The sequence below is a fragment of the Aptenodytes patagonicus genome, chromosome W, assembly GCF_965638725.1.
Source record: "Aptenodytes patagonicus chromosome W, bAptPat1.pri.cur, whole genome shotgun sequence".
NCBI classification, from domain to species: Eukaryota; Metazoa; Chordata; class Aves; order Sphenisciformes; family Spheniscidae; genus Aptenodytes; species Aptenodytes patagonicus.
The window spans coordinates 702,701-729,990 of record NC_134981.1 but is presented as its reverse complement, the minus strand read 5'-3'; the positions used below and the strand labels follow the sequence as shown (position 1 = coordinate 729,990).

The 27,290-nt window shown below is 41.5% G+C and overlaps 1 protein-coding gene across 6 annotated transcripts in view; it reads right to left on the bottom strand.

The window, feature by feature from the left end:
• The window catches only part of LOC143171904 (phospholipid-transporting ATPase IC-like), a 45,590-nt gene that overhangs the window by 7,465 nt on the left and 10,835 nt on the right, over positions 1-27,290 (bottom strand). For 5 of the 6 annotated variants that reach the window (XM_076361075.1, XM_076361081.1, XM_076361077.1 and 2 more), the window contains 20 exons: positions 21,792-21,984; positions 18,052-18,149; positions 14,928-15,041; positions 14,307-14,405; positions 14,140-14,201; positions 13,621-13,693; positions 13,454-13,524; positions 12,107-12,189; positions 10,220-10,378; positions 9,934-10,022; positions 8,981-9,171; positions 7,848-8,056; positions 6,928-6,971; positions 6,625-6,781; positions 5,247-5,435; positions 4,406-4,518; positions 3,746-3,910; positions 3,291-3,402; positions 2,089-2,164; positions 1,140-1,272 (listed from right to left, as the gene is read on the bottom strand). In XM_076361075.1, the coding sequence (XP_076217190.1) occupies positions 1,140-1,272; positions 2,089-2,164; positions 3,291-3,402; positions 3,746-3,910; positions 4,406-4,518; positions 5,247-5,435; positions 6,625-6,781; positions 6,928-6,971; positions 7,848-8,056; positions 8,981-9,171; positions 9,934-10,022; positions 10,220-10,378; positions 12,107-12,189; positions 13,454-13,524; positions 13,621-13,693; positions 14,140-14,201; positions 14,307-14,405; positions 14,928-15,041; positions 18,052-18,149; positions 21,792-21,972 (2,418 nt within the window). In that variant the 5' untranslated portion in view covers positions 21,973-21,984. The remainder of the gene's footprint in view (positions 1-1,139; positions 1,273-2,088; positions 2,165-3,290; positions 3,403-3,745; positions 3,911-4,405; positions 4,519-5,246; positions 5,436-6,624; positions 6,782-6,927; positions 6,972-7,847; positions 8,057-8,980; positions 9,172-9,933; positions 10,023-10,219; positions 10,379-12,106; positions 12,190-13,453; positions 13,525-13,620; positions 13,694-14,139; positions 14,202-14,306; positions 14,406-14,927; positions 15,042-18,051; positions 18,150-21,791; positions 21,985-27,290) is intronic. The other variant, XM_076361080.1, reaches the window with a different exon arrangement.

Sequence of the window (27,290 nt, the reverse complement as noted above, 5' to 3'; positions counted from 1 at the left end):
TCGCACTACGAGTACTGCCTATACAACACACTTAACTTCATTATGCTCCCATCACCCATTTATAGCATTTTAATAAAATGCTTGTGCAGAGGAGTGAACGAAGAGCTACGAAACCAATGAAAAGAATGTACTTGGTGGGATTAACAAAAGTAAAATGCTTGTATTTAGTGTCACAGCACTTTTGGCAGAGTTCAAGGAATATTTCTTCCAATGGGAACTAATTCACTTTTGAAAATATTCTGGTATTTAAACTTCCCTCTCTCCTATTTCCCCATCTCCTAAAGGAAGCACGACGATGCCCAATACATGTGGAAGTGTCCTATAAATACCTGGGTTAGCTCTGGGGCAGTTCAGCTGGAATAGGGGGTAACAGAGACCTGCAACTTTATCTGATGCTCCTGCTAGTTTACCTTTAGGCATCGCCAGCCTGCTTCCTATGCCTTCTACACGTACAGATGTACATTTCTTTATACAAGATAAAGGTTTAGGGCTGGAACGCTGAAACGTGGCAGATGGTCCTTAACTGTTCACCGACTTTCTACTTTACAGGTGTCTGTAAGAGCAGCCTGCCAACAGGGTGGGTAATAGTCACTGCATTACTGCTAGTCACCTCTCTGCTAAAAGCTCTTTTCTGCTTTCTAAGCTCCTGTGAGAGCACTATATTGCAGGACTGAGCAGGAAACTGGTCTTTTGTTTCTACCCTTTCACTCCCATCTCTCATTTGTAAGTACGATTTCTGTGCCTATACTGAAGCCATGCATCCTGTAGCACTGGCAGTATCTCTTTTTCATTTTTTTTTTTTCCATTAGACCAGAATCCCCATGAAGAATAAACACACTGAAAATCAGACTGTGCTTTTGCAGGGGTTTGGCTTTACTTTGATGGCAGCTACCAGGGTGCTTTGAAAGGCCCAAAACATTCCTTATTTTATTGAGCACTACTTTTAACCTTCAAAACCAAAAATATTTCTGAACATAAATATCAAACAGATATGTTCAACTGGTGGCACAATGGCCAAAGAATTTTCATTGACTGGTTTAGCAAAGCAGACAAATGAACAGAGTCCTCAATGAAGGACACTGTGACTTGGTGGTACCCCCAAAATCTCAAATACACAGGAGAATATCTTTTGTACATACCAACCAGGAGCCAGTGATTATTAAAGCACGATCTCTACTACCCTGGAAGAAGGGCTCGTTCATTCTTAGGGAGGAATGTGTACTCGATCCAGCTCTGTTCCTTTGGTTTTCCAACCTAGTTTGAAGAAGAGCACTGGAAAGAGAGGTGGTTACTATTACAGAAAAATCAAGGATAAACTTTATGCTAGATCAGTCCCAGACTGAAAATCTGCAAGAAAGAAGTGCAATACATGCTGCAAGGACTTTTTTTGCCATATATTAGGTGATGTTCTAAGCAGTGCTAGAGCAACAGTGAAAAGAGGAGCACACTGGTTTGATGTCCTTGCTGTTCTGCAAATAAGGAAAAATTTGGAAAAACAAGTCAGGAATAGTTGTGACACTGCTACAAGGCCCTAGTTCTTCTCCCAGCCCCATATTGTTTTTCCTTAGGTCTAACCATTTTGGCAAATTCTTTATGACTAAGCGCTCAATACCTTGTGATCCATTGTGTTTTTATAGCATAGGTCTGTACTGCATACAGGAGCATGGGATAGGGTGAAAGACCAGCTGGGGTAATGCTGGAGTTCAGGGACAGGTAGCAAGAGCAAAACCTGGCAACTACTCCAGTTTTGGACTAGGGAGAGACCTGCTTAGCCCACTCCAGGTGGGCTCCAGACTTGTCTGAACTACAGGACAAATTTAATGTCAACAGTTGTTGACCTAGAACGTCAACCTAACCTCCTGCAAATAGGATATCACCACCTCTACCCACAATTAAGAGGTTGCCTTGTAAAATTACAATTCCATAAAAAGCAAAGAAACAGACAATGTACAGCTGAACAACTGCCAAGAAATACTGTTCAGTCATTGAAGAGTCACTGTGGGATAAACCAATGTTACTGCTGGGTTAATTTTAAAAATTGAACATTTTTAATTCCCACAAAAGAAATCCTTTGTGCTTTTCACTTGCCTGATATCTTCTCCATAGCAGATTGTTGTCTCATCTGTTAAGAGTTCGCAAGAAAATCCAATGTTTTCAGCAGTTTCTACAATAAAAAATAAGAGAGGAAAGTATTTACTTAAAGTTCTGTCATGAGTGACTGTTGGGAGCAGCCAGAAGTACCTGAAGTTCTTTTAAGTAATTTTTGAAGTTATGTTTCAGTACGAGAAGTTCCCTTTCATTGCCACAGTGTGGATGAACAGGGGAAAAAAAAAAATCATACACAGCACAGAGAAGCTAGGGGAATGCTTGTTGATTATTTGTCATACAACAACTGTGTGGCAATGAAGGCGCAGTGGGCAATGGATTTAAAGTCAACAACAGGGAATTATATTTCCTATGCAACATTTCCTATGAAATGTACATTACTGTGGGTGCAATGCATTGTCACAAGATGTTTTGAATGTAAAAACTGTTAGTGACCTGGAAAAGTCTATCAGCCAATTTGTGAAAGGAAGATCTACCAGGGCCTATTTAACCTAATGGTGGAGATGCTGTCTCCATGTCAGAGAGCCATTACACCAAAGGCATTGCAAGAATCAACCACAGGGTGTGCCACAGTATCTTGCCCTGTCCTTACTCCAGATTCCTTGAACCAAGGCTGTTGCCAGCATCAGAGAGATGCTGGTCTGGCTGCACCTCCATCCAGGCTGTAGTACAGCCATTCTTACTTAAAAATTTTATGCCATTTTTTGAACTGACTTAACAAAATGTGTTGCCAGACTGCAGACTAGCAACTACCAAAAGAAAAGCAAATCAGTCTCTGTCAGCAGCACTTGTGATTCTTTGAAAAGTAAATTTTCACTGTAAAAAGACAGGTTTTGGTACCTGCCCTCAGAGCCAAGCAAGCCTGATGTTAAAAGCAAGTTGTCCTGCATTTGCTTTGCATTGGGAAAAGCAGTAGCTGGATATTTCCCTATAGAAGGCAGTCACAAAATCAGTCATCTAGGCTAATCTGTTGGAGGAACAGAAGTTACACAGAAGCCCATCCCAGAAGAACAGCTGGGATTAAATTTTGCATGTTGTAGAAATTCCTTCAGTTTTGATTTAAATGGACTTTCATACTAAGCTTTTCTAGAAACATATGCTTTATTTCTAGTCTGCATTTGTCCCAGTTTATCTTCTAGCCCTTATCCTGTTTTTACTAGCTCTTTGGCTGTAAGTAACCCCACCTTTTTTGTCACCAGTAAGCACCCAGATTTTAATGTCTGCTTTTGAAAGTCTGGAAATAGTTTCTGGAACTCCATCCTGTAGTTTGTCTTCAATAGCTGTCGCACCAAGTAGCTGGAAGATGTTTGAAATACAGGTATTTAGTAGGATAAACATGTATGGAACACCGCTTTATTTTCAGTAGAGAATGAAACTATTCTGGATACGTCTTCAAGCCAAGGATTCAGTAAAGACAAACTCTTGCATATAGAAGTGACCACGCTGAAATACATGTACTAAAATACATTTTCCTTCATTCTATTAAACTCTAAAATTTGGCGTGGCTCTAAAGCCAATAAAATACTGAAAAAGATCTAAATCAAAATGTCCTAATAAACAAGGATAATTTATTTGCAAAAAGATCTGTTTATTCTTATAAAAGAATAAAAGTACACTAAAAATTTAAAGCTTGACTTACAATCAAGTTATTTTCTATTTCCTCATATACTTTGTCCAGAACTTCATCACGATTAGTTGTAGCTACACTGGCGTCCACAAACTTTTTATTCCATGCTTCAAATTCATCATGACTAATGTCTCTATAGCACAGGCAGAGTGTCCTAAGAGTTTCATTTGCAAAAATCTGAAAAATAATTTTAAAAAACCCAAAACACATATCCACAAAACAAAACTCTTCATTTGCAATCCAAACATAAAAGAGTTAAGATCATAAGCATTTGGTAAGTCTGATAAAACAAATCTGACTGCGCGATTAGTCCTGAGTATTTCAGAAATGCCAAAAATTAAATTATAGCTGACAAAGGCAGTCTGAACTGAAAGACTAAAGAGGTGACAAACAGAACAGAGTGTAGTGATCTGGAATACTGATAACTATGGAAAAAAGCACGTAGACAAAATTTAAGTTCACTTTTCATGAAAAGACAATGAATGCATTTTTAAGAACATGCATGAAAACAACTATTGCTTTGATTATTTCTCAGGTTTGGGATGACTTGTAGAACCACTTATAGGTCTGCACTTGTTTTAATAGCTTAGGAAAAGGAAATTAATAAAATTAGATTATAGTCAGAAATAAACAGTTTTTAATTTAAAAACAGCATATAAAATACAGACGTACATCTAGTGCTTCTTCTGTAGCTTCTCTCTTTAGATTCCTTGGGTGCAACCGTTCATAAATTACTGTATCAGCCCCTTTACAATATAGCCTGATATTTCCACCTGATTCTCTTACTGTGGAGTAAAATATGAGAGGTTGGACAAAATGTTAGAGTACATTTAAATAAAGGAATAGTTTCAGATTAGATTTTTCAGTCTACTGCTGTTAAGTACTAAAACTACAAGATCATGTTTCTTCATCTCTAATATTGTTCAATTAAGTAACTTGGTTGACAAGTAAATTTTCTCTTCTCTTTCATGACAGGAGAGGATATTTAAACTCTCAAGGATTATGTTTTTGATAATGGTTCATACAGTATTAACATCTCACTTGCCCATAGCAACTGGGCAGAGACATACACTAGAGATATGATGCACCACAATTATAGCCTTAAAAACAAACAGATCTCTAACTGATTCAAGACTGACTTCTTTAAAGATAGTTGAAATTAAAACTAAAGAGCTACCTCAACCTGCATTATCCAGTGTTCCAATAGCTAGAGGAACATACAACTTGTTTGTTCTCTGGGGAAAAAGGGGAATAAATAATCTTTGCAGCATTTCTTCAAGCTTCTACTCAAGGTACCTAAGATTGTCTTCAGCAGAGGCTACGTCTGAACACCAGGGCTGTCTAGCGGACTCATTTGCACCTAAATACAAAGCCTCTCTTTTGCTATACAGACCTATGTGGATTAAAATCTATCAGAGGGCTGTGTGTTACACAGCAACTTTCTGTGCGCATACTTTTTCACCTATGAAATACAAGTGACCTTTTCTATAAAGGTTGGTTGTAATCAGCTTACCAATGACAGACATGCGTTTTCTATCACTGTTGAAATCCAAGATAGCAAGGACATCATAAATTTTTTCAATCCCCATTTCACTTATAGTGATGGTATTTTGTGTTCGTGAAAGAAAAACATAGCCAAAGTTTCTGGCCGCTGTAACCAGGGCCCCTTCGTCTGGGGAAGCTGCTTGGTAATTGAGCTGACCTGTGTCATTGAAACAGTGAAAAGAAGAGAAAGCCAGGATATACCTGAGCATTACAGGGGCACTCGGACACCACAGCTAAAAAATTCACACCCATTCTTTAGAGTACTTGAGAGCTGGACATGTAATGCCACATCCTTTCTTTTTCCGAAGTGAGGTCTAATACACTGCTGCAGCACTCAGTAGCAGTGCACATAGAGGAGGGGGACTATGGACCCCCTCCTTTTTGTTACGTGTACTTTCCAAACAGGATAAGTCACTGAATCCTCTTCCCTCCAGGTACAAAAGCAAAAACTGTAACTTCTCTGTCTCAAAACAAATATAACTTAAACATCTTAATTTCTCAACACATTTGTTTAAGCATTTTCAAAGGAAGCTCCAAAAGACAAATTCTTGGCCACAGACACCAAAAAACAGTGGTGGAAACAACCCCAAAAACATTAGTAGGAAGAGCAAGAAAGGACAGGAGCCTGCTGGTTTCACAAAGATCTCGCAGATAGGAGTAAAGCAATACTACTCTTCAATGTTTTAATTGAATCTTCCAACCTTATTTTTCACATTCATGAATTCTTCAATAGCCATTCACTCACCTCACAGAAATTTAGTTTCTGTCACATTTTTGTTATTTGTTTTGGTTATTTCCTGCCAATTCTCTTAGGACAGATGTACATGATTTGTATATATCTATGGGGCTGTGCTTAAAGGAGTAAAAGCATGAAACCCTCATGCTGAAAACACTTGTTTCTCCACACTGAAAACAAGTGTCCAGATGTGATTATACTTTCACATATGTATATGGAACCAGAGACTACGCTAGTGTCATTATAATTTTATTTGAGGTTTATGCTTTTGAGATTTCAAAGATGGATTTGAACAGAGAGAAGACCCGTAACATGAAGACACAGGACCTCTGTATAAACTTCCTCTACCTTTCTAAATCTGCTGTTAAACAAGATGTGCATTTGCCACAACTGTAACTGTCATAAAGACAGTCCTCCTTCCATAAAGGGTCAGGTAAGTTCAGCACAGGGAATAGCACCAGCTCTTGCTTTTGTTTAATTTAAAAGAGCAGCCTAGCACTCCTTCTCACTTATGGGATCGGCATTAATTTTGGACCTCTCCCTTGTGCAACTGGATTTGAATTATTGTTTCCCTTTGCACAAGAAAAAAAAACAAACTAAACATACTCACCATCAGAAGTGTCAACCATGACTGTGTGACAAATAGCAAGCAGAAAAAAGAACTTTTGAATTTCTGGCTCCTTTTCAGATTTTATTTGCTCTATCAGATAGTGATCATAGAACAAGAACTTTCCATCTGCATACATGTTCCAGCTGAAATCCACTTGCTGCTTAGAAAACAGAAGAAAAGAGGGCTTGAGTTATCTCATGTGCAATTGCTCTGTGCCTACCTGCATCTCTTCATACTTTGGCAAGGGAATGTTCCCTGTTCTACAGACCGTAGGTACTTCAGCGCCAGATTGGACCGACATACCTCTGGGTGGCTCTGAAGCTGCCCTGCTCCATCCCGGCAGTCTCCTGCAATGCAAGCACCCATCAGTTAGAAGGCACAGGACAGAATAACAAAGTTTTTACAACTCATTCACAAAGTAAAAAAATACATAGAATATCTACTGTGCTAGAATAGCTCAGATTTCAAAAAAAAGCAAGTTCTTTCACAGCCGCAGTACCTTTGTATACTAGTGACACCAAAGCAAATAAAAAAAAAAAAGCATGCAGTGGAATTGTCATAAAACATCCATGTTGGCGTAACACAGCTTTCACTGTCAGAAATTCCTCATCTCTCTTCAGAGGTAGGATGTTTAAAAAGCACACGGCGTTAGCACACTGCGTTCTTCGTTATTTGAACTGACCAAACAATAGTTTTGGAGCACATATGCTACGTATTCTAAATATTGAAATCCAGACAAGATTGGAAATGGAAGTAACTAACACTGAAATTAAAGACTGCTGTTCTTATTAAATTTTCTTACTTGTTTCTAGATTGATTTTGTCTCTGAAGCATTTCTACCAAGAGTAAAGCATTCTGTAAATTACTCATTTCTGACTTTTCTACCGGAAGTTTCCACTCAGGTCTATCACTTTCCCCTTTTTAAAGGGGAAAACGGGGGGAAAACCCCAACAATTCAATTTTACTGGAGCTTACTCAATGTCAGGGCCAAATCATGGAAGTTCAGCTGAAACTAAAAAAAAAACCCAACCAAACTCACTCATATGCACCTGATTTCAAACAAGCATTGAAATTCCTACTCATTTGTATAGACCGGTCAGAGGCTGCCAGCTGTGCTATACAGGGACTTGTAGGGTCTTCCCCCTGTGTTCCTGTCAAAAATCAGAGTTCCTGTGCTAGCCATGGTTTTCACTACAGGATGCAGCAGCATGGCACAGACTTACCATATCTTTGGCCGTTTATGCAACATTTTTTAAACGTCATGATGTTCTGTGTAAGCGTTCCTGTCTTATCAGAGAAGATGTAGTGGATCTGCCCCAGCTGCTCATTCAGTGTGGTGGTTCTGGCCTTCGCGGCTGTGTCCTTCTCAGCGTGATACATTTGCAGGTCCCAGTTTATAAAATAGCTTTGGCCCAAACGAATCACTTCAACGCTAAATGAAATAAAATTAATTTTCTCACTCCCAGCTGCATCTCATATTTCAAAATAATGACACATTATCAGATCCAGGGGACTCTGACTATTTTCCAGGACTCAAGTTACTTATATAGCCCAGGAGCTTAAGACAAAACAATTACATTTACCAACACATTACAGAGCACCATCACCCCTACACAGGCCACTCAAACTGCTATCGGACCACACAGCTCAGCTTCAACACCACCGTGGTAACTGGGGAAAAGCCTCTACAGCCTTATCAAGCCAAAAGTATTGATGGTGCTGCTCCCATAACAAACAGAAATCCCTCTTGGGAATAGCATTTTAAGTACAATTTGGAGAAGAGCGGGTAGGAGGCTGGATGACTTCAAATATGTTAGACAGGTTTGTCAAAGGCAAAACTATTCATACTTCATGGAGCAGTAACACCTCTCTTTTGAGAATAAATCTGGAAAATATGATTTTTACTTTTTTTTTTTTTTTCCAAGTAGTTTCCTTCATGCATTGTGACTGCAGAATTAGATTGAGAAGTTAAGTACTTGCAGGATCAAGTCTCCAATTTTGTCAGAGATCATTGCTTGGGAGAGTTTTTTCCTTAGTCAAAGTACAGAGCAGATATGCTTAATACTGTAAGAAAAGTTTGATATCTTTAAATTCTGAGTCAAAGATCTTTGAGTGATGATTTTATATGAAAGCAATACAGATCACTTTCTTGTAAAATCTCAGTGAAGAGGGTGAAGAGGGTGAGTGTATCCAATGTCTTTTCAGTAAGACAAAGAAATAATATGCTTTCCCATCCAACATGAAGCTGCATTTGTTACCACCAATAGGAAATTAAGTCCATTCACCATTAATCCGTAAGTTAAGTAATTCAACCCTATCACCAGTTCAGCTATTAAAGGCCAAGGTATTTACCTACCTCACATAGAGGGAAATGGGAACCATGGTGTTCAGAACAATGATATATCCCCAAAAGTTAAGAAAGCCACGATATGGAGGACTGGAGTCTTGTGCATCATAGAGGTACCAAGACAAGTTGCCAATCTGCTGCTCCCAGTAAGTGTGTCCAATGACAAGGCCAGCCGACAGCAGGATGAGGACAACAAAAATCTACAGTGTACACAGAGAGGCCTGTAACACTTCAGAAACATTTCCTCAACTCAAATCCCAAATCTCCATGTTCAAAATAGAGTATTACATGTATTTGTAAGTAAGAAGAAGAGGAGCAAACCTTTCCCACAAAACGGTCTCCTCAAATAATATGGGTTGTAATTTTAGTATGTTCCCCAAGCATCATTTTCATGTTTTTATGTTTATTTAAGCAGGCAGTGCATAGGGTACGCGAACATGCTCGGAGCAGGGGCAGAACCAGAGTCGTGCTAAGTTGAGTGCCTCTGCCTGCCAACAGGCCAGCTCCTCTCTCCTCTTTCCCCGTCCCAGGGAATCACACTCAGTAGAGCGCAGGTTGTAGGACAGTGGGTATTCCTTATACACATACCCCACGGGTACTGACCAAGGACAAAAGCCATGGGTGTTGAACCTTTCAGGCTGAACGGACCTCTGGACCAGGGTCCTCAGGTCTCTGTCCAACAGTTCAGTGCAGACAAGCAGAAGCACCTGCAACACTGGGTTTGAAGCATTTGTCTGCATCACATAGGCTGCCCTACACCCACAGTGTAGGGTCACAGATTCCACCAACAGCGAGGCACCTTTTTAGATTCCCTCCTACTTCATCCCAACTCATCAGGTCAAAACAAACTGAAAACATACTTATTACACCAAAAGAAAAAAAAAAGTTTCCTAAATTTGCATTCACTCTATTCACTTTAAAATGAACTCAAAACCAGCTGAACTTTAAACAATAAGGCTTACAGTATAAACCATGTAATTCATAAGGGAGTCAATTTTTGTCCTTTTAAATCTCGTCTTTCCACTATTTTTCATTATTTTTGTATCAGCACCTAAAAATAAAGAAAAAAAAAGGAAAGATACAATACGTAAACTAGTATTGTATTAGTATTACTAATTGTACTACTATTACTATTTTACAAAACTGGGACATAAAATACAGTCAATGTTTATAAGATAAAGATGTCATTTCACTCTACAGGGCATGCTTTTAGTCAGTAAATATTACACATGTTTAATTCATAAATACCTGCAAATATGACCACTCCATGGCAGAAGTCTGTATTCCTGATTTTACATCCACGTAATAAAATCTTATCAGCATCCAGTGAATAACTCGTGTTTCTCCAGAATAATGTCCCTGCAAACTTATCCAGTCGGTTATTAGGCTCTTCACATTCAATTAGACCTAAAAAATTTGGATGAGAATATGTTTAATATACAACAGTTAAATAAAAATGCATTGATTTGTACCCACCATAGAAGTAGTTTTACTTCATGAGGTTGGTTTTTTGAGAAAACAAGTGTTCTTATTAAACAATTTCTTTGAAATGTAGGGTGTACAAATATTCAGTGCTGTATTGCTAATATTTTAAATATGGTATCTTAGGGTGGTATTTTGCTTTCCAGATTAAAATAGTAGAAAGAATTCATTTCTGCACCAAGGCCAGTATGCACAGCATTTACTGCCAAATAGGGCACTTTTTGTTCACCTTTTCTTTTAATATTTCTCAAGTTTTAACAAATGCCTGCCTACAAGAGTGTATGTGTCTCTGGATCTTAACACTCTAGCATGAACGCAGTGTTCAGTTCATTTTGCCATTGAAGACTTACCAGCAATGATCCCACAAGAGGAAGACATCCTTCATGCAGTACGTTGCTACAGATACACATTGCCGCTGTACATTGCTACGCTGCACAGGTACCCAAATATTACAGCTGAAAAAGTGACGTTTTACTCTGACTCTTAGGACTTGCCCTATTCCCACTGCCTACTTTATGACTGGCACTTGATGCTACACATTTGCATTTCCATCCCCAAAACTGAGCTCATCCTAAAATTTTGGTTCATGCTGCAGTTACCGTTATCACAACTGTGTTTCAGAAATAAATAAATAAATGTAAATGTCAGCATAACTGCCAGTTGCTACAGAGGAGCACCGAATGGCAGTTTCAGGCCAAAACACTGCTGTCTCTAGCCCTGAACCCTGTCTCTCATCAAGACTGGTGGATGTGCAAGGAAGAGTAAAATTACAGGTGCAGGCCACTGAAACGCTTTCACAGTCTCGCAGCAAGTTGCAGCCAACAGATCTCCTGAACCAGAGCCGATGTCTTTGTGGGCAGACTCTCCTTCCACATAAATTTGCTCAAGAGACGCTCTTTGAAAGCACAAACTTTTTACATCCACGACATCCTTTGGCAAAGTGTGAATTTTAGCTTAACTATGTATTGGGTGAAAAAGCATCTCCCTTCTGCTTATTTTGAATTTGTCAGTTGCTCATTTCACTTCGTGTTCCTCAGTTCTTATACTGGAGGAAACCAGGAACAGTCCCTACTTGCTTACTTCTCCATGTCACTCTGTTGTCTCTCCCCCCCCCCCTTTTTTTTTCTTTTTTTCTCTTTTTTTTTTTTTTTTTCTTTTTTTTAAGCATTTGCAATTTTAGGATTGCTAAAGAACTCAGCTTGAGATAAACCTCTGTGTCAGATCTCAGTCAGAGAAGGGATTCCTGCCCTTCAAGTTTCCACAGCATGCACAGAAAGCCGCTAGATCGTAATGAGAAATATGAAAAAGACAGTAAAAGATGTTTTCCAGATTCAATCCCAACAGCAAACATACTTTTTTCCAAAAGAAAACAGGCAGGCAAACACTAACAAAGGGCTCCATCACCTCTACTTAGTGTCACGTAGCTCATTCATGGCAAAGGTCTCATCTTCAGACAGACTATATTTTGCTCAACAGCACAGTTTCCTTTGTGCAACTTGCTTACGCTGCCTCGTGACAAAAGCCAGGAAGCCACTAACTCCAGAATCACAAGCACCGTGGGCAAAGCTTCCATCCCCACCCATGTTTTATTTACTTGTACTGTAAACTGCTTGAGCAACATTTGAATAGTTGTAAGAATATAACTGTACAAACCATTGAAGTCTGCCATCGCACTTTCTTCTTGAAGATATCTGTGTGTTACCTCAAGTGCCATTTTGAATTTTAAGTTGGTCTCACTAAGAAGAAAGGATAAAAAGGTCATTTTATTAAAAACATGGATATAGGAAAGAAGTTTGAACAAAATTAAATTAAGCAAATCAACATGCCATAGGTACCAACCTCCTACTTTGAAGCAACGGCAAAGCCATGCATGTGCATGGATATGAAGTATGCATGAACCATCTGACTAGTTCTTACACTGCCTGCTTTTCTTCGCAAGTGAAATCTTACCCCTTTACCTCCGCTCACTGTAGTTAAGTGACGCTTCTCAGAACCACTGTTTTACTAATGCAATAATTAAGTTTGAAGTAATGGTTATCTGAAAGCAATATTTAATAACTGACACTGTTAAAAGCTCCAAGAGAATAAACCTTTTGCAACACAAACAGATCCTTGTTATGCATGATGTTATAAGTCATCGTTTTTAAGATTACTAAAGGTTGAGCGAGGAATACACTGCTCATTCGGCAAAACTAACATTTCACCTCATTAGGGGAAGTCCATATCATTACAGACTTCTCTGAAAGAATTCAGCACTAGCTTTTCTGACAACATGAACTAAAACAACATTTACAAAGAATGTGACAGAGACAGTAGGATTTATGCTATCTAAGCAGTTTCTATGAAAAACTTCCACTGGAAAAAAAAACGTATTTTTGTTTTCCCACTGACAGGGAATAAGAAAAGTTTAAAATCATAGAAAAGTCCAGGTTGGAAGACACCTCTGGTAATCAACAGTCCAACCTCCTGTTGGAAGCAGGACATTAGATGAGGTTATCCAGGGCCCTGTCAAGCCAAGCCTTGACTGTTTCAAGTGAGAAAAATTCCACCACTTCCTTGGGCAACCTATTCCAATGGTAAAAATCATCCACCATGAGAACAGTTATACTTGAATGCAGACAGAATTTCCTCTGGAGCTACTTTTGTCCATTGCTTCTTGTCTTGTCAACGTGCATCCTTGTGAAGAGAGTATCTTCTCTGTAGCTATCTTTGAGATACTGGAAGACTGATTACATCACCCTTCTCTTTTCCAGGCTGAATAAATCCAAGTCCTTCACCCTTTCTTCATATGTCATGTTCTCCAACACTTCAGACATCTTTGTGGCACTCCAGTGGACCCTCACGAATTTTTAATGATCCTTGAATTGTGAGAATCAAAAACTGGACACAGTTTTCCAGGTGTGGCTTAACAAGTGACAAGTAGAGTCTGAAATGCACGCTTCTTGCTCTTTTATCAGTAAGCCAAAATTAAATCCAAGAAATCCTTAAATAGAGCCTTACCCATCTAGTTCAGCTGTCTCTATATAGCAGAGACTGTTTGGTTCTGAGCTGGATAGCAGCAAAATATCAGCCTAGAAAAAACAAATAAATAAGCATCAAATAAATCCAAGTCAAGATTCGTACAGAACTCTGTAGAAACATAAAACAAATGTATCTAAAGCACTTACAGGAACGAAAGCATTTTTCTTCAGACGAATGATATCACCAACTTTAATATCTTTCCATTTTGTGTTTTTGAACCTAATATCAAGATAGGTCAATTAATTATTACTATTTAATCTAGAACACTATGCACTCTATAAACCTCGAAATATTGAACTTTCCTTAGTATAAAAACATTACATCTTGGCAAGGTGTGTTTTTTCTTTTTGGAAACTGCAATTTAGTTGGGGGTCTATAACTTAGAAGTCAACCTACCTCTTCTCTTCCCTCTTCACCTATATATGAATTTCTGCCCTTCTCTCCAAACAAGTTGCTTTTAGCACCGATTTAGTGCCACAGAATTAAGTTTAAATTACTCCTTTGCGCAATTCTCTACCATTTTCAATTAGGTTTTCACACAGACACGTGGAATAGTAAAGAACAAAAAGCTGAACTTTCCCTATCATCTATCGTTTAAGATCTGTGATGAAACTTGGTAGTAAGGCAACAAACACTACTTACAAAGTTAAGGGAACAGTACAAACCTTCCATCCCTGATGACTTCACATGTCCTATTATTAACCTCGTTGTCCATCCTGTGACGAGCCTGAAAACCAGGAGTAGAGAATGTACTCCTTACTGTGTATCACAATTAAAGAAATTAACAACACTGGGGTTTTTGCTTTTAGTCTTAACAAAACATGTTTCTTACAATGTCATCCACTAGGTCTTTGACTGCAGTTATTCCCAGCACCAAGAGTAAGGGCACCAGTGTTGTATACCATGACAGGGTAGTTATTTGGGGAATCGACTACAAAAGACAAATAAAATCAGTTGAATACAGGATTATCAATCAAGCTCAATTCAGAGACATTTAATAGTGATCTGACTATAACATAAGAAAGAAAACCAACACAGAGAGAGAATTTTAAGTCAGGCTGTGAAGATGAACAAAACTCTCGGGGGAGCGTTTGACCGTGCTGCCCTACTTCAGCATCAGCTTCTCTTTAACAATTGTAGTTGCTCACATTTTCTGTTGGAGCTTCTGATTCACGAGTGGAACTTAAGGCCAGCGTGTTTTACAGAGTAAAAGAAACATCTTTTCCCCACGAAATTCATGAACTCTGCAACTAGTTCATCCTGGCTAATACAAAGCTAGTATAGGTTTTTCCAGATTTCTGTTAAGATGGGCTTAGTTTCTATAGTAGTTCAGATACAGTACCCTGCAGTTTTCTGACAGGATAGCACTGAATTGTGTCATAAGTATTATTCATCTCAGTAGATTAGCACCTCAAATTCACTTCACAGTTAGTATTCTCTCTGTCTTTCTTACCTGCAAAATGAGAAGAACGAGGAAATAGGAGTTGGCTACTCTTTTAAACTGTTCAAACAGATTCAGTGGTAAAAAAGTGATGAGGTTGTACTTGTATGTCTTAATTGCATTTCCCTGTTGAAGAAACCCAAATGTCATTCACAATAGCAGATTCTTCTTACATTACAAATGTACAATGCATATTTTTAAGTAAAGCATTTTACCAGTGAAATCTTTCCTATGAACTTTGTTGGAGTTGTACCTTTCCTCAAAAGTTTAACATGAGTCACCGTCTTAATGAAATAAGGCAAAAAAGGTCTGTTTCACTGACATTAACATACCCCAAAAAGCATCTCAGACTGAAGGTTTAGCTACACCGAGGACTACAAAGCATTGCACAGTCACAGCGTGGAAAGGTTACAGCCCCTCCCCAGGTAAATGACACAGTGCACATGGCACTGCCAGATAAGCACAGAGAAGGGGAGGAAACTTCAGTGCTGTCCTCCTCCTAGGCAATCTTCTCTGTAATGCCTTTTGAAATTATTTGCTAAATACATGATATAATTGGTCTTAGGCATCAAACCACAAATAATGAATCCAGATACAAAAGACTGTTAATTAGACTTATTCAGGAGGGACAATGCCAGATCCAGCAAAGGTTAACTCTCATGAGTGCCAGTCCCTACCTAGTCCAAGCATGAAGGATTTCCATTTGAATAGCTCCAGTTGTAGCAGTTTTACTATTAAATGTTCATACTCATGCATGAGATAATCCAAACTGTCTCAAGTCTGCAAGGCAGGTATCTCAACAGGTACAAGGGAACCACATGAGGCAATGCATCACAGATAAAGCTGGACAGTCCACGTGCAACCCCGCAGCCCAAGCCTCTGTCACTCGCAACCAGCACCACATACAAGCACCATAGCTTTATTACTTTGAAAAGTTAAAAAAACTAGGAACAGGGAAAAAAAAATTCAACCTTTTGTCTTCATAAATGAGATAAAAATGTCTCCTTTACCATAATTAAGTGAATTTAGAATGACACTGTTTAAATGACTAGACATCCCCAAATGTCTATTTTTAAGACTGTCCCAGTCTAGCTTAATCAGGATATTGCTTAATACTACACTGAGACTTCTTATATGAAAGATGACACCTATGCGGACCTTTGTAACAGCCATAGTTGAGCAGATAAAACTCGGAATTTGGACTGAGGACACCTGGCTTCTAATTATCTATCTCATCTTAAACAAGTCTCTTGATACCTTGATTTTCCATTCACAAACCCAAAATCAATTATACTTCCCCACCTTTGATGGAAATCCTAAGGAAGCGTTAATTGTGGCTTTTACACTAATCAGCAGTGGTTGGAAAGATCACAGAATCATAGAACCGTTTGGGATGGAAAGGACCTTTAAAGGTCATCTAGTCCAACCCCCCTGCTGTGGGCAGGGACATCTTCAACTAGATCAGGTTGCTCAGAGCCCCGTCCAACCTGACCTGGAATGTTTCCAGGGATGGGGCATCCACCACCTCTCTGGGCAACCTGGGCCAGGGCTTCACCACCCTCAGTGTAAAACATTTCTTCCTTAGATCTAGTCTAAATCTACCCCCCTTTAGTTGAAAGCCATTCCCCCTTGTCCTGTCGCAACAGGCCCTGCTAAAAAGTTTGCCGCCATCTTTTTTAGAAGCCCCCTTTAAGTACTGATAGGCTGCAGTAAGGTCTCCCCAAAGCCTTCTCTTCTCTAGGCTGAACAACCCCAACTCTCTCAGCCTTTCTTCATAGGAGAGGTGTTCCATCCCCCCGATCATTTTTGTGACCCTCTTCTGGACCCGCTCCAACAGGTCCGTGTCTTTCTTATGCTGAGGGCTCCAGAGCTGGACACAGTACTCCAGGTGGGGTCCCACCAGAGCAGAGTAGAGGGGCAGAATCCCCTCCCTCGACCTGCTGGCCACGCTTCTTTTGGTGCAGCCCAGGATACGATTGGCCTTCCGGGCTGCGAGCGCACATTGCTGGCTCACATCCATCTTTTCATCCACCAGTACCCCCAAGTCCTTCTCGGCAGGGCTGCTCTCAATCCCTTCATCCCCCAGCCTGTATTGATACTGGGGGTTGCCCCAACCCAGGTGCAGGACCTTGCACTTGGCCTTGTTCAACCTCATGAGGTTCACACAGGCCCACTTCTTGAGCTTGTCCAGGTCCCTCTGGATGGCATCCCGTCCCTCTGGTATGTCGACCGCACCACTCAGCTTGGTGTCATCTGCAAACTTGCTGAGGGTGCACTCGATCCCACTGTCTATGTCACTGATGAAGATATTAAACAGTACCGGTCCCAATATGGACCCCCGCGGGACGCCACTCATCACCAATCTCCATCTGGACATTGAGCTGTTGACCACTACCCTCTGGATGCGACCATCTAACCAATTCCTCACCCACCGGACAGTCCACCCATCAAATCCATACCTCTCCAGTTTAGAGAGAAGGATGTTGTGGGGGACCGTGTCAAAAGCCTTACAGAGGTCCAGATAGGCGACATCTGTAGCCCTTCCTGTGTCCACTGATGCAGTCACTCCGTCACAGAAGGCCACGAGGTTAGTCAGGCAGGACTTGCCCTCGGTGAAGCCATGCTGGCTGTCTCGAATCCCCTCCCTGTCCTCCATGTGCCTTAGCAGAGCTTCCAGGAGGATCTGTTCCATGGTCTTCCCAGGCACAGAGGTGAGACTGACTGGCCTGTAGTTCCCTGGGTCTTCCTTTTTTCCCTCTTTAAAAATGGGGGTTATGTTTCCCCTTTGTCCAGTCAGTGGGAACTTCTCTGGACTGCCACGACTTCTCAAATACGATGGACAGTGGCTTAGCGACTTCATCCGCCAGTTCCTTCAGGACCCGCGGATGGATCTCATCGGGTCCCATGGACTTGTGCACCTTCAGGTGCCTTAGATGGTCTCGAACCTGATGTTCTCCCACAGTGGGCGGCTCTTCATTCTCCCAGTCCCTGCCTTTGCCTTCTGCGGGTTGGGTGGTGAGGCTTGGGCGCTTGCCAGTGAAGACCGATCTTACTGATCTTAAGATCTTACTGAGCTTAAGCAAGTATTCACCCTGATGAGTACTATTAGCACATAATTGAGATATAGAAAACTTACTGCATATTTGCTTTTTTTGAAGCACAGAAATATTGTTCTCTTAAACTGGGACTGTTTGTAGAAACATTCATCATTTGCTTTAACTTGCCAGCTGCAGTCTGGAAGAGACAAGGCAAAATGGGTCAACACCTGACTGTTATAAACATGAAGGAACAAATCTGCCAGTTTCAGGTTCTCTCTCAAATGCCATCTTTTAAAGGTACTTTCAGTTGAAACAAGACTGGTATCTGCTTTTTAGTACATAGTCTAAAAAAAGGTTTTCAAGAAGTTTCTAGGCTATTTTTCTTTATTAACAATTAAAATATAATCTGAGGTAGGAAGAAGTGGTGATTAACAATTTGGAAGTTCTATGAGAAACCTGTCAGAGTAACATTTATTCATGCTAAATTTCCTTCTTTCCCCTCTTTTGGTTTGCTTTTGTTACACCTGTGAAGCACTAAGCACCCAAAGCAGGGTTTCTCAGTCTTTCTAGAAACAAAAAGGTCCACTCTACTTTTGAAAATAATTATTTCATATAACCATACTGTGCAATGGTTTTCATTTACAACCATAAAAAAAAGTAAAAATCTGAAGTGCTCGTTCTATTTCTTCAGCCATCAATTTTGTTCGATTGCTGGAAAACTCAGGAATATGAACTGCATTTTGCGGTAAAATTTAATAAAACTAAACAAGCGATGTCTGCAACAGCCTTCTGAAGTTTTTGGACCATAAGCTGATAAAATTGCTTACAAAGCAGCTGAGCAATCCAGCCTCCTTCTGTCACTTTCAGTATTTAGCATTTAAAACCTGACTTGACATACAGCCTCCCTAAGGAAAAAGTTTCTAGAAGACTTGCTAACAAACCATCCATCTCCACCTTAAGGTCCCTATCGTTAATCTAAGTCCTACAAAGTTCATCTTTAAATGGGGTTCATCTGGGATGTACATAGCTTTTGGCTGACCACTACTTACTGCCAGAATGCCTCCTGCTGTCAAGTTACCTTCCATGCACCCTCTTTCACAGGCTACCTCTTTCCCTCCAAGATCCTTCAGATCCCTTTCCTCCCCTCAAGCCTGCATCACCGATAGCCCTATCAATCCTTCCACCCACACGCACAAGTTCAGGCCCTGCCCACGTCAAAGAAACTCCCCACTGAACTCATTCAGCAAGTTTTTAAGTTGACTCACAGGAGCGCTTTGCCTACCTGGGAAGGATGAGGCAGACAGTATTTTGAAATTCAGCTTTCCTGACTCATCATCCAAGTATGTCCCCCTTTCTCCAACCCACAATAATTGTCCTTAATGGGTGCTCTTTTTGGTTTCATGGGATTCTCGTGACCTAAGCGTATCCAGCACTGCAGAGCATGGATGGGGTGAAACTCCTGGAGGCAGAGGCGTGGGATGGGGACTGGCACACGCTGCCAGGGACCCACGGGGAAGCATGTGTGGAGGTGCTCCTGGGCTGCTGTAAGGGCCACTGTAGCGGCAGTCATGTCTGATAAGGCTGACTCAGACTTAAAAACTCAAATCCAGACACAAAGCCTCCCCCCCCCCCATCTAACACATAAAGCAAGTTCTCATTTGACGCATCCAGGATCTTTACTGTGACTATACAACTTTCCTTTCCAGCATATTGATTGCAAGCTGAGAAGATAGTAGAGAAATATTTATCCTGCCATAGCACTTGTATTTAAGATTGCATAAATGAAAACATACAGCAGATGGTGAAGATACATTGTGCGTCCTGGTCAGAGCTTACATAGAAGTGCTGCGAGTCACAGGGTTTTAGCTGCCTTACATAAAATTTACAAAAAAATTACCGGAGGACCAGGATTTGGTTTAAAAGAAGATAAGCATTACTGAAGTGCATGAATTGAGAAAGTTATTAATGACAGGACTGAAGAAAATTGTGAACGTGTCTACAAGAGCATTTCTTCACCACATTCACAAAAACATTGCAGTGCTGATAAAGCCTTAGCACCCCAGATGGAGAACTGGCAAATTAGGTCTTAAATAAAACCTGCAGGAAGGAAGCTTGCCGAAATGACTTTAAACTGCTTGAAAAGGATATTAATACCTAATATTTGGGAAGCTGCATCAGTAATTCATCATCTTTAAAGGAACATAAAGGGAAAACTGTCTTTGCTGAGGGGAAAAAAATAAGAAGCAAAAAGGATGACGTTTTTGTAGCACTACCTGAATATAATTAGCTACTGAACCAGTCAGCAGATTCTACAAATTCTGCAACTTATGCCAGATAATTATCTATTAACATGAAAAAGCAGGCAAACAGGATTTAAACAAACAAACAAAAAACCCAAAGGATCTAAAGGGGGGGGGAATCTGACAAAGTTTGTCAACTACTTACAAGCTCTATGATTAGAGTACTGGCCTACCAAGCCTGCATGGTAACATCTCTCACCTCCTTAAAGCTTTTGCCCTAGCTCAGAGTTCAAAGGAACTCTGCCATATCCATAGCTCTAGTCTGTATTTTGGATAATAATTTGGGTGACATTAACTGTACAGACAGCAGAGACTTGTGGTTACACTGAACTAGCGGGAGCTATGAGCCCTTTGGAGGGCAGAATCAAAACTCATCTCCCTGCTTTCAGATTCTCTCCAATTCACCAGGATAAAGGAAAAGGCATGGTACACTTCAGAAAAGAAATTGAAGGTGTAGGAGGTCCTGTTTTAGCTTTGGTTCTTTTTTCTTTTTCTTGTACTTATTCTAGGCCACAAAGCAAACCTGTGGTTGCTGGTGTACTGTGTCTACGAAATAAAATATCTGGATAAAATAAGAGGGGGGACGGAAGGGAGAGAGCAACAGTTGTGATGAGAACTCAAGAAAATATGACAGATGATAAGAGGCTAAGAAAACTGTGTTTGTTCTATAGACTATGTTACCTCAGTCATCGTAAAAAAACCCCAAAACTAAACATGTAATAGGTGGTTATAAAATGAAAGCACATAATAGGTGATTATGAAATGAGAGGTGATCAACTGTTCCCTATTGCCACGCAAACAGGAAGAAATCTATATATATTAAACAGTGTTTAAATAAAAAGTACTCACATTGCAACACTGAAGAAAAAAAAAAAAAAAGGTATTTAGGGGAGTAACAGACTTTCCTTCGACAGAGGTTAAGAACAGGTATGTCTAAAACATGCCAGAGAGATTCCTCCCATTTATGTTCTTATGCTGGCGGCAGCACACAGTCTGCACTTGACAGGTTTCTTTGAACTCCTACTCACCTGACCTTTCTGTGATTGTGAAACTACTGCAAATAAAGGAAATCATGAGGCTACAAAGTTAGCATTGAAGCTGAAATCTCATCTGCGCAAGACTTAGAGAGCAGAAATACATGCAAACCAACTGACTAAACACAGCAAATTGGCTTATGCTGGTTCAAGTTTCCAGATGACAGGGAAGACAAGTATCTGAAGTTCTGTTTGAGAAGTTCTCAGACCACAGGCTATGTACATCTAGGGCCTGCCTTAAGTAAGATGAGGTCACAGTGCAGATCATTAGCTTTACGCAACAAGCAGTGGCACAGAACTCTGGTTGCAGATTGGAATGAAACTGATTTTTGTTCTGACATTCGTTAAACTGAATTGCCATCATTTACTCCTCCTCAGATTCAGATAAGCCATTCCAAATCCTACCTAACAAATAAGCACAAAAATCAAATTGATCCATGCATGGCTCAGCCTCTGTATTCAGGATCATTTGCTACCCAAATCAAGTTTCTGTCATAATGTTACCCTTTTTCAATGGCTCTCGGCTCTCCTCAGCGTTTCTGTTGATTTGGTTTTGTCCTGGTTCGACTTCAGGCTGCCGACTGTCCAACTCATCCTCCGTTTCATCGTCACTGTATGGCATCACCTCATCATTAGGCTGGGAATCCTCATCGAAGGTGGTCTCCGAATCCCTTTCTGAGATCATGCTGCTAGCACCCTGTGAGCATTTTATAAAAGTTAGGGAAAGGAGTTAACATAGCAAGTGCTGGAAACCACATCTCCGTAATTTTACTCTGTTGATGCTCGTCACCAAAACCCACGTTTGAAACCAGTTTCCCTGGAACAGCATAGAGCATGGGCTTGGTTCTCAAGCACAGACCAAAGTCATGAGGCAGTTATTTTCACAGCAAGTCGTTCATTACTGTTCTGCTATATGTAATTACACGTGCTCACATGACAGACTAAGGAACGCCCTGTGCTTGTGAGGCAGCACACCCTGAGTGGGACGTAGGAATTAGGGAGCCCACAAACACCCAACTCCCAGTGGCCATTACGCCATCCCCTGCAGAGCCACAGGAGCCAGAGCCCCACTTGGCCATGGTGGGGCCAGGCACCAGGCACCGAGCGCCAGGCCAGCACGAGTTGTGCCATCGAGGGTTCGGGTCATGCAGCTGCTCCTCCATCCCGGTCTGCCCAGTCTCACCTAAACCAGTCCTTGCTTCCTCTCCCCTCCCCACAGGCTGAACGTCAGCGTTTCTCATTGCAAGATCCCATATCTTGGTGTCCAAATACCCGAGGAAGTTTATAACTAGTTTGTGGTTCCACACACAAGACCAGTCAGTTGAAGCTGTGAGGTGTGTGTGCATACCTCTGCCTGAAGCTTTTCAGAAAGCGCATGTGCTCCCTAACCCTTGAGCACTAGCACATTATTTCCCAAATTGGGATCTCCACTTTCCATAAAGTTTATTTAAATTATAGCTCTTGAAAAACTCCCAACATTGCTGTGACTGGGGCTGCTTCAGTTGGCTGTGATCTCAGACAGGAGCAAGACTGATATCCCACAATAGGCGATCCCAGCCTCCTCCAGCATTTTTAGATCACTGAGACAGATTCTACAGCTTAAGCTATCTGCTGCAACGGACAGCGTCCGATTAACTGCTTGTAAACAAAATCCAGAAACCATCTACTCATGTGTAACTCCCCTCCAACCAACACCTACAAATAGCCACCTGCACGATTCCTAGGTGGTCTTCATCTACATTTGGCCAGTTAGTCGCCTTGCTGGGTGTCCTGGCATTTTAATAACCGATCTGGTGCAAGGGTTCAGGCCATTCCGATGAGCGTGTCCTGTTCATTTCTAACCATGCAATACCCAAATTTGTTGTACTGAAGCTTAAATTGCATTTGTTTCTGCATATCAACACTTCCAAACAGGTTTTGTCCTGTCTGTGCTAGGTACCACAACAGCTGTAAGAAAATTAAAAACTGTGAGGAGAGGAGGGGGCACCATCACCTCAGCCATTTCTGCCAGGGCCCTAAGGGCACCAATAAGCCTCTGTGGTCCCAACCAGCCTCGCCCCAGCCCCCCCACACCCGTGGGACCAGGAGCCACATTTTGGCTCAGCCCATGGGCCCTGTCTGAGCTGCATCTGAGCAGGGCCGGTCTCCAGCTGAGCTGTGGCCATGTCCATGCCCCCTTCAGCTTTGCTTCGACACTGTGGACCTCTCTGGCCATCACTGGGCCTGATCCTAACCCTGAACTACGCATCAACTTCCCAACTTGACCCTGGACCTGCCTCATCACCACGGCATTGCCTTATGGCTTGGACTCTGGTTGGACCTGGCCATCATCTCAGCGTCTGTCCTGCTTGCCTTGTGAGCCCTGGAACCCCCGTCTGCTTTCTTTGCCATGGGGAGGAGCCCTGCTCTAGCTGCTCCCTGGCAACTTCAAAATAAAACCAAGTTAAAGGATCGCTGAAGCCAAGTAACATAATATGCACAGCAGCTAGCTGTGAAGTGCCCATCTTTTTTTAAATTTCTTTACTGAAAGAGTGGTTAAAGATTGGAACAGGCTGCCCAGGGAAGTGGTTGAGTCACCATCCCTGGAGGTATTTAAAAGACGTGTAGATGAGGCGCTTAGGGACATGGTTTAGGGGGCATGGTGGTGTTTGGTTAACGGTTGGACTCAATGATCTTAGAGGTCTTTTCCAACCTTAATGATTCTATGATCTGTTGACCTGTCCTGCAAAAGGGCCTGGTTTTGTGAAGGAAGGCCAGGGCCACCCTATACCCCATATGCTGTTGCTAACGAAACCAGCAATCATTGGGGCTGACACCAAACCCTGTTGACATCCACATTAGTTTCTATTTTTGCAAAGCTGAATTGTCTCGCATCCTTAATATCTCTTATAAGAGAGATATAAATATTGCATGAGCACTTAATATGCTACTCAAATGACACGACTATTGGCTGGGAGCGCAAAGCATGCAGTACTCATGAGCTGCAGCACTGCAGTGCTTGCCCAGCACACAGGCTAATGTTTCAAGACTGCCAGTTTACAAAATAAACCAAAACCACAAGGTATCATATGACCGCACAGTTTGATTTAATATGAATTAATACAACTTCTCTCAAGACCCACTCAAGCTATTAGAGGCTGCTTACTGACGCAATTAGCCAGGAACATGACAGCTAGTCACTAACACAGTTGTGGAACCTGAAACTTTTGTGAAAAGATCATTTGTTTCCCTAAATAGCCTAGGAGTTAGGGAATTCACCTCAAGACGCAGGAGATTCAAGCTCAAACTCAGGCACCTGACTACCTCACTGTGATATTTTGGTTTATTTCTCATCTTTTTACCCCTTTTGTTCTTTCTCGACTACCACCTCATCCCCATAAAATCTCATATTTCACCTGATATAGAAAGGAAGAAAAGTATTAACGAGGAACCTGAACCAAAAATTTATCTGCAGAGCAACCTACTCATTAACAACTTAATACGTGGGGCCAGAAGAACTTGCACAGACATCATTACAGGAACCGGTCCGTGATGCAATCCATGCAGTTTCTCTCGCATCGTGGTCAATGAACAGCTGGCCATACAGCCCTTGCTGAGCACGGTGCCTCGCCGCAGCACAGATGTGCTGCAGCGGCTGCAGGCAGGCAGTTGCCCGACCCATGTCAGGGCTCAGGGACTCCCAGGTTACATCGAGGTTTCATTCCACTGGCAAGCCAGGCAGACATTGCTGAATTGGGTATGGGTTTTCCCTTTTAACAATTCTGCAAACTCCAACTTGCTAAGCAATACTTACAGCCAACACAAACACTGACTTTTTCCAATTTTTTCCTATCCAAACAGGGATATGGACAATCCTGCCCTTAGCCAACAACACCTTAGCTTTGCAAGCAAGCCAGGGTCAGACTCTTCAACCCCGTGCCTACTTTGGGGTTTACAGACACTTAGATTTTCTTTACACTGAATGTCTGTTCAGGCAGAAGAAATTCCTTATGTTTTCAATCCCAAATTGTTTGAATGTTAGACAAAGTCCTTTTAGAGCAGGATGTAACGCTCAATTCCTCTTGGAAATATATATAAAATATACATGACTGTAAGAAGCCCTGCAGTAGTCAAGGATTCTGCCCTGCTAATACCTTACGTGGGGACTACTGGAGGGGAAGAGTTGAAGATCCTTACATTCACAGTCCTTAAAACAAAAAATACCACCAGATCTTTGAATTGCTCTCACTCTAAGACAAACAATACCCCTGGCACACAGAGATTCAGCCTTTAGTCTATTAATCTTTACTGATTAACTGATTAATGATTAATGAACTAATTAATCATGCAAAGGGTTAGATGAGATGTCAAAAAAACACTGCATTTGTTTTCTATTATAGATGCATAGCTAAATGGAAATACCTAAAACACAAACAGAAGCAGCCTGTGATGCTAGCTGGGAACGCCAGTGCAATGGTCTGTTGAGGGGGGGAAGTTCAAATTAATTGTGTTCACTTTACCTGCTCAAAGAACTAAACTGCCAACTGGAAAACCACGCTAACAGAGGAGATCTCATTAACTGTTACCCTGCAGGCAGCACAACTCTGCCCGCTGAGCTGCTCTGTACTGCAGGCAGCACCATTATCATTTCTGCAGAAGGCAACGAAACCACACACACATCAGTGATTTCAGGCAGCATTTACTAGCCCTGATACCATGAAATGCAGAGGGCACTGTCTCTGCACCCAAAGACCTCATCGCTAACATCCCCGGTGGCCGGCAGAGTCTCCTGGGAAGCATAGCTGCCTGCCTGCCTGCCCCCTGCCCTCGGAGATGAACAGCAGCCGAGGGGACAGTGGTCCGACTGATGGGGAGCACAGGCAGGGCTGTCAGCGAGCACATGGCAGTGGAGGAGCCCGGGGCTGGCTAGGAGACTGTAGAAAGGCACCTGCAGTCAGAAGAGAGCAGAGAGGTGTTGTGGGGCCAAGGGCGAGGGAGTCCTCCAGTGACAGGGTGACAAATTGGTTTAGAGTTAAGTTTCTTGACACCTGGTCTGCATGAAAAGGGCTAGCTGGGATGTCAAAGCGATGTCAGAAGTTCAGAGGAAGGTGGAGAGCGATCACGATGTGAAAGAGGAGACAGGAGGAACCGACCGCATGGGGCAGCAGAGATGCCAACTAATACTGAGCCAGCAGGGGATGGAAAGAGAGGAGAGCTCACATCCACCGGCACCTGGATGCAGGATGGACACAGTGGAAACCAAAGGTGAATTAAACATGGCAAAAAGAGAGGCAGCCGCTACTGATTTTTGCAGTGGTCACTATTCTGAGGAGAAAAAAAAGGCACCACAACTTAAAAAAAAAAAAAGCTAGAAAGGCTATGCCATGCAGGAGAAAAACTATGAACAATGTTGAAATAAAATAATAGCAATGGTCCATTCTTAAACGGATCTATTCTCAGAAGAGACAGACAATTTCTTACGTTTGTGTGCACTGCTTATGTTCAGACTCGAGCTGAAATAACAATCGCTTGCAAATTGGTCTTTCAAGTAAGGAAAAAAAAAAAGGGTTCAGTTTGCTGGAGCTGGGGGTAAAACTCTTTCAAACAAGATCCCACCTGCTTTTCCCATTTCACAATAATATAACCCAAAATGAACACTGCTTTTACACATCTTGCACTGAATGGACTAATAAAAAAAGCTACAAATTTACAAATTTCTCTGAATGCATCATCTCTCGCATCAAGCTTAGATTCAACCAATAATTAGCAATGTTTGAACATAGGCAGTGGGAAAGAAAATGAGCAAAACAAAATTCCAACACAAGAAAAGCTGCACAGTTCCTCTCAGAGACAGGATGAGCATTTCATAAAATGAGATCTACTTGACTACATGTAATGCAAACTACAAGTTTAAACTCCGAAGGATCCTGCTGCCTGGGGATCAAGCTATGCATTTTCAAGGGCAGCAAACACCATCCCACCAGCAGTGTTACACACAAGTAACTTTCCTAAATTCTCAACTAA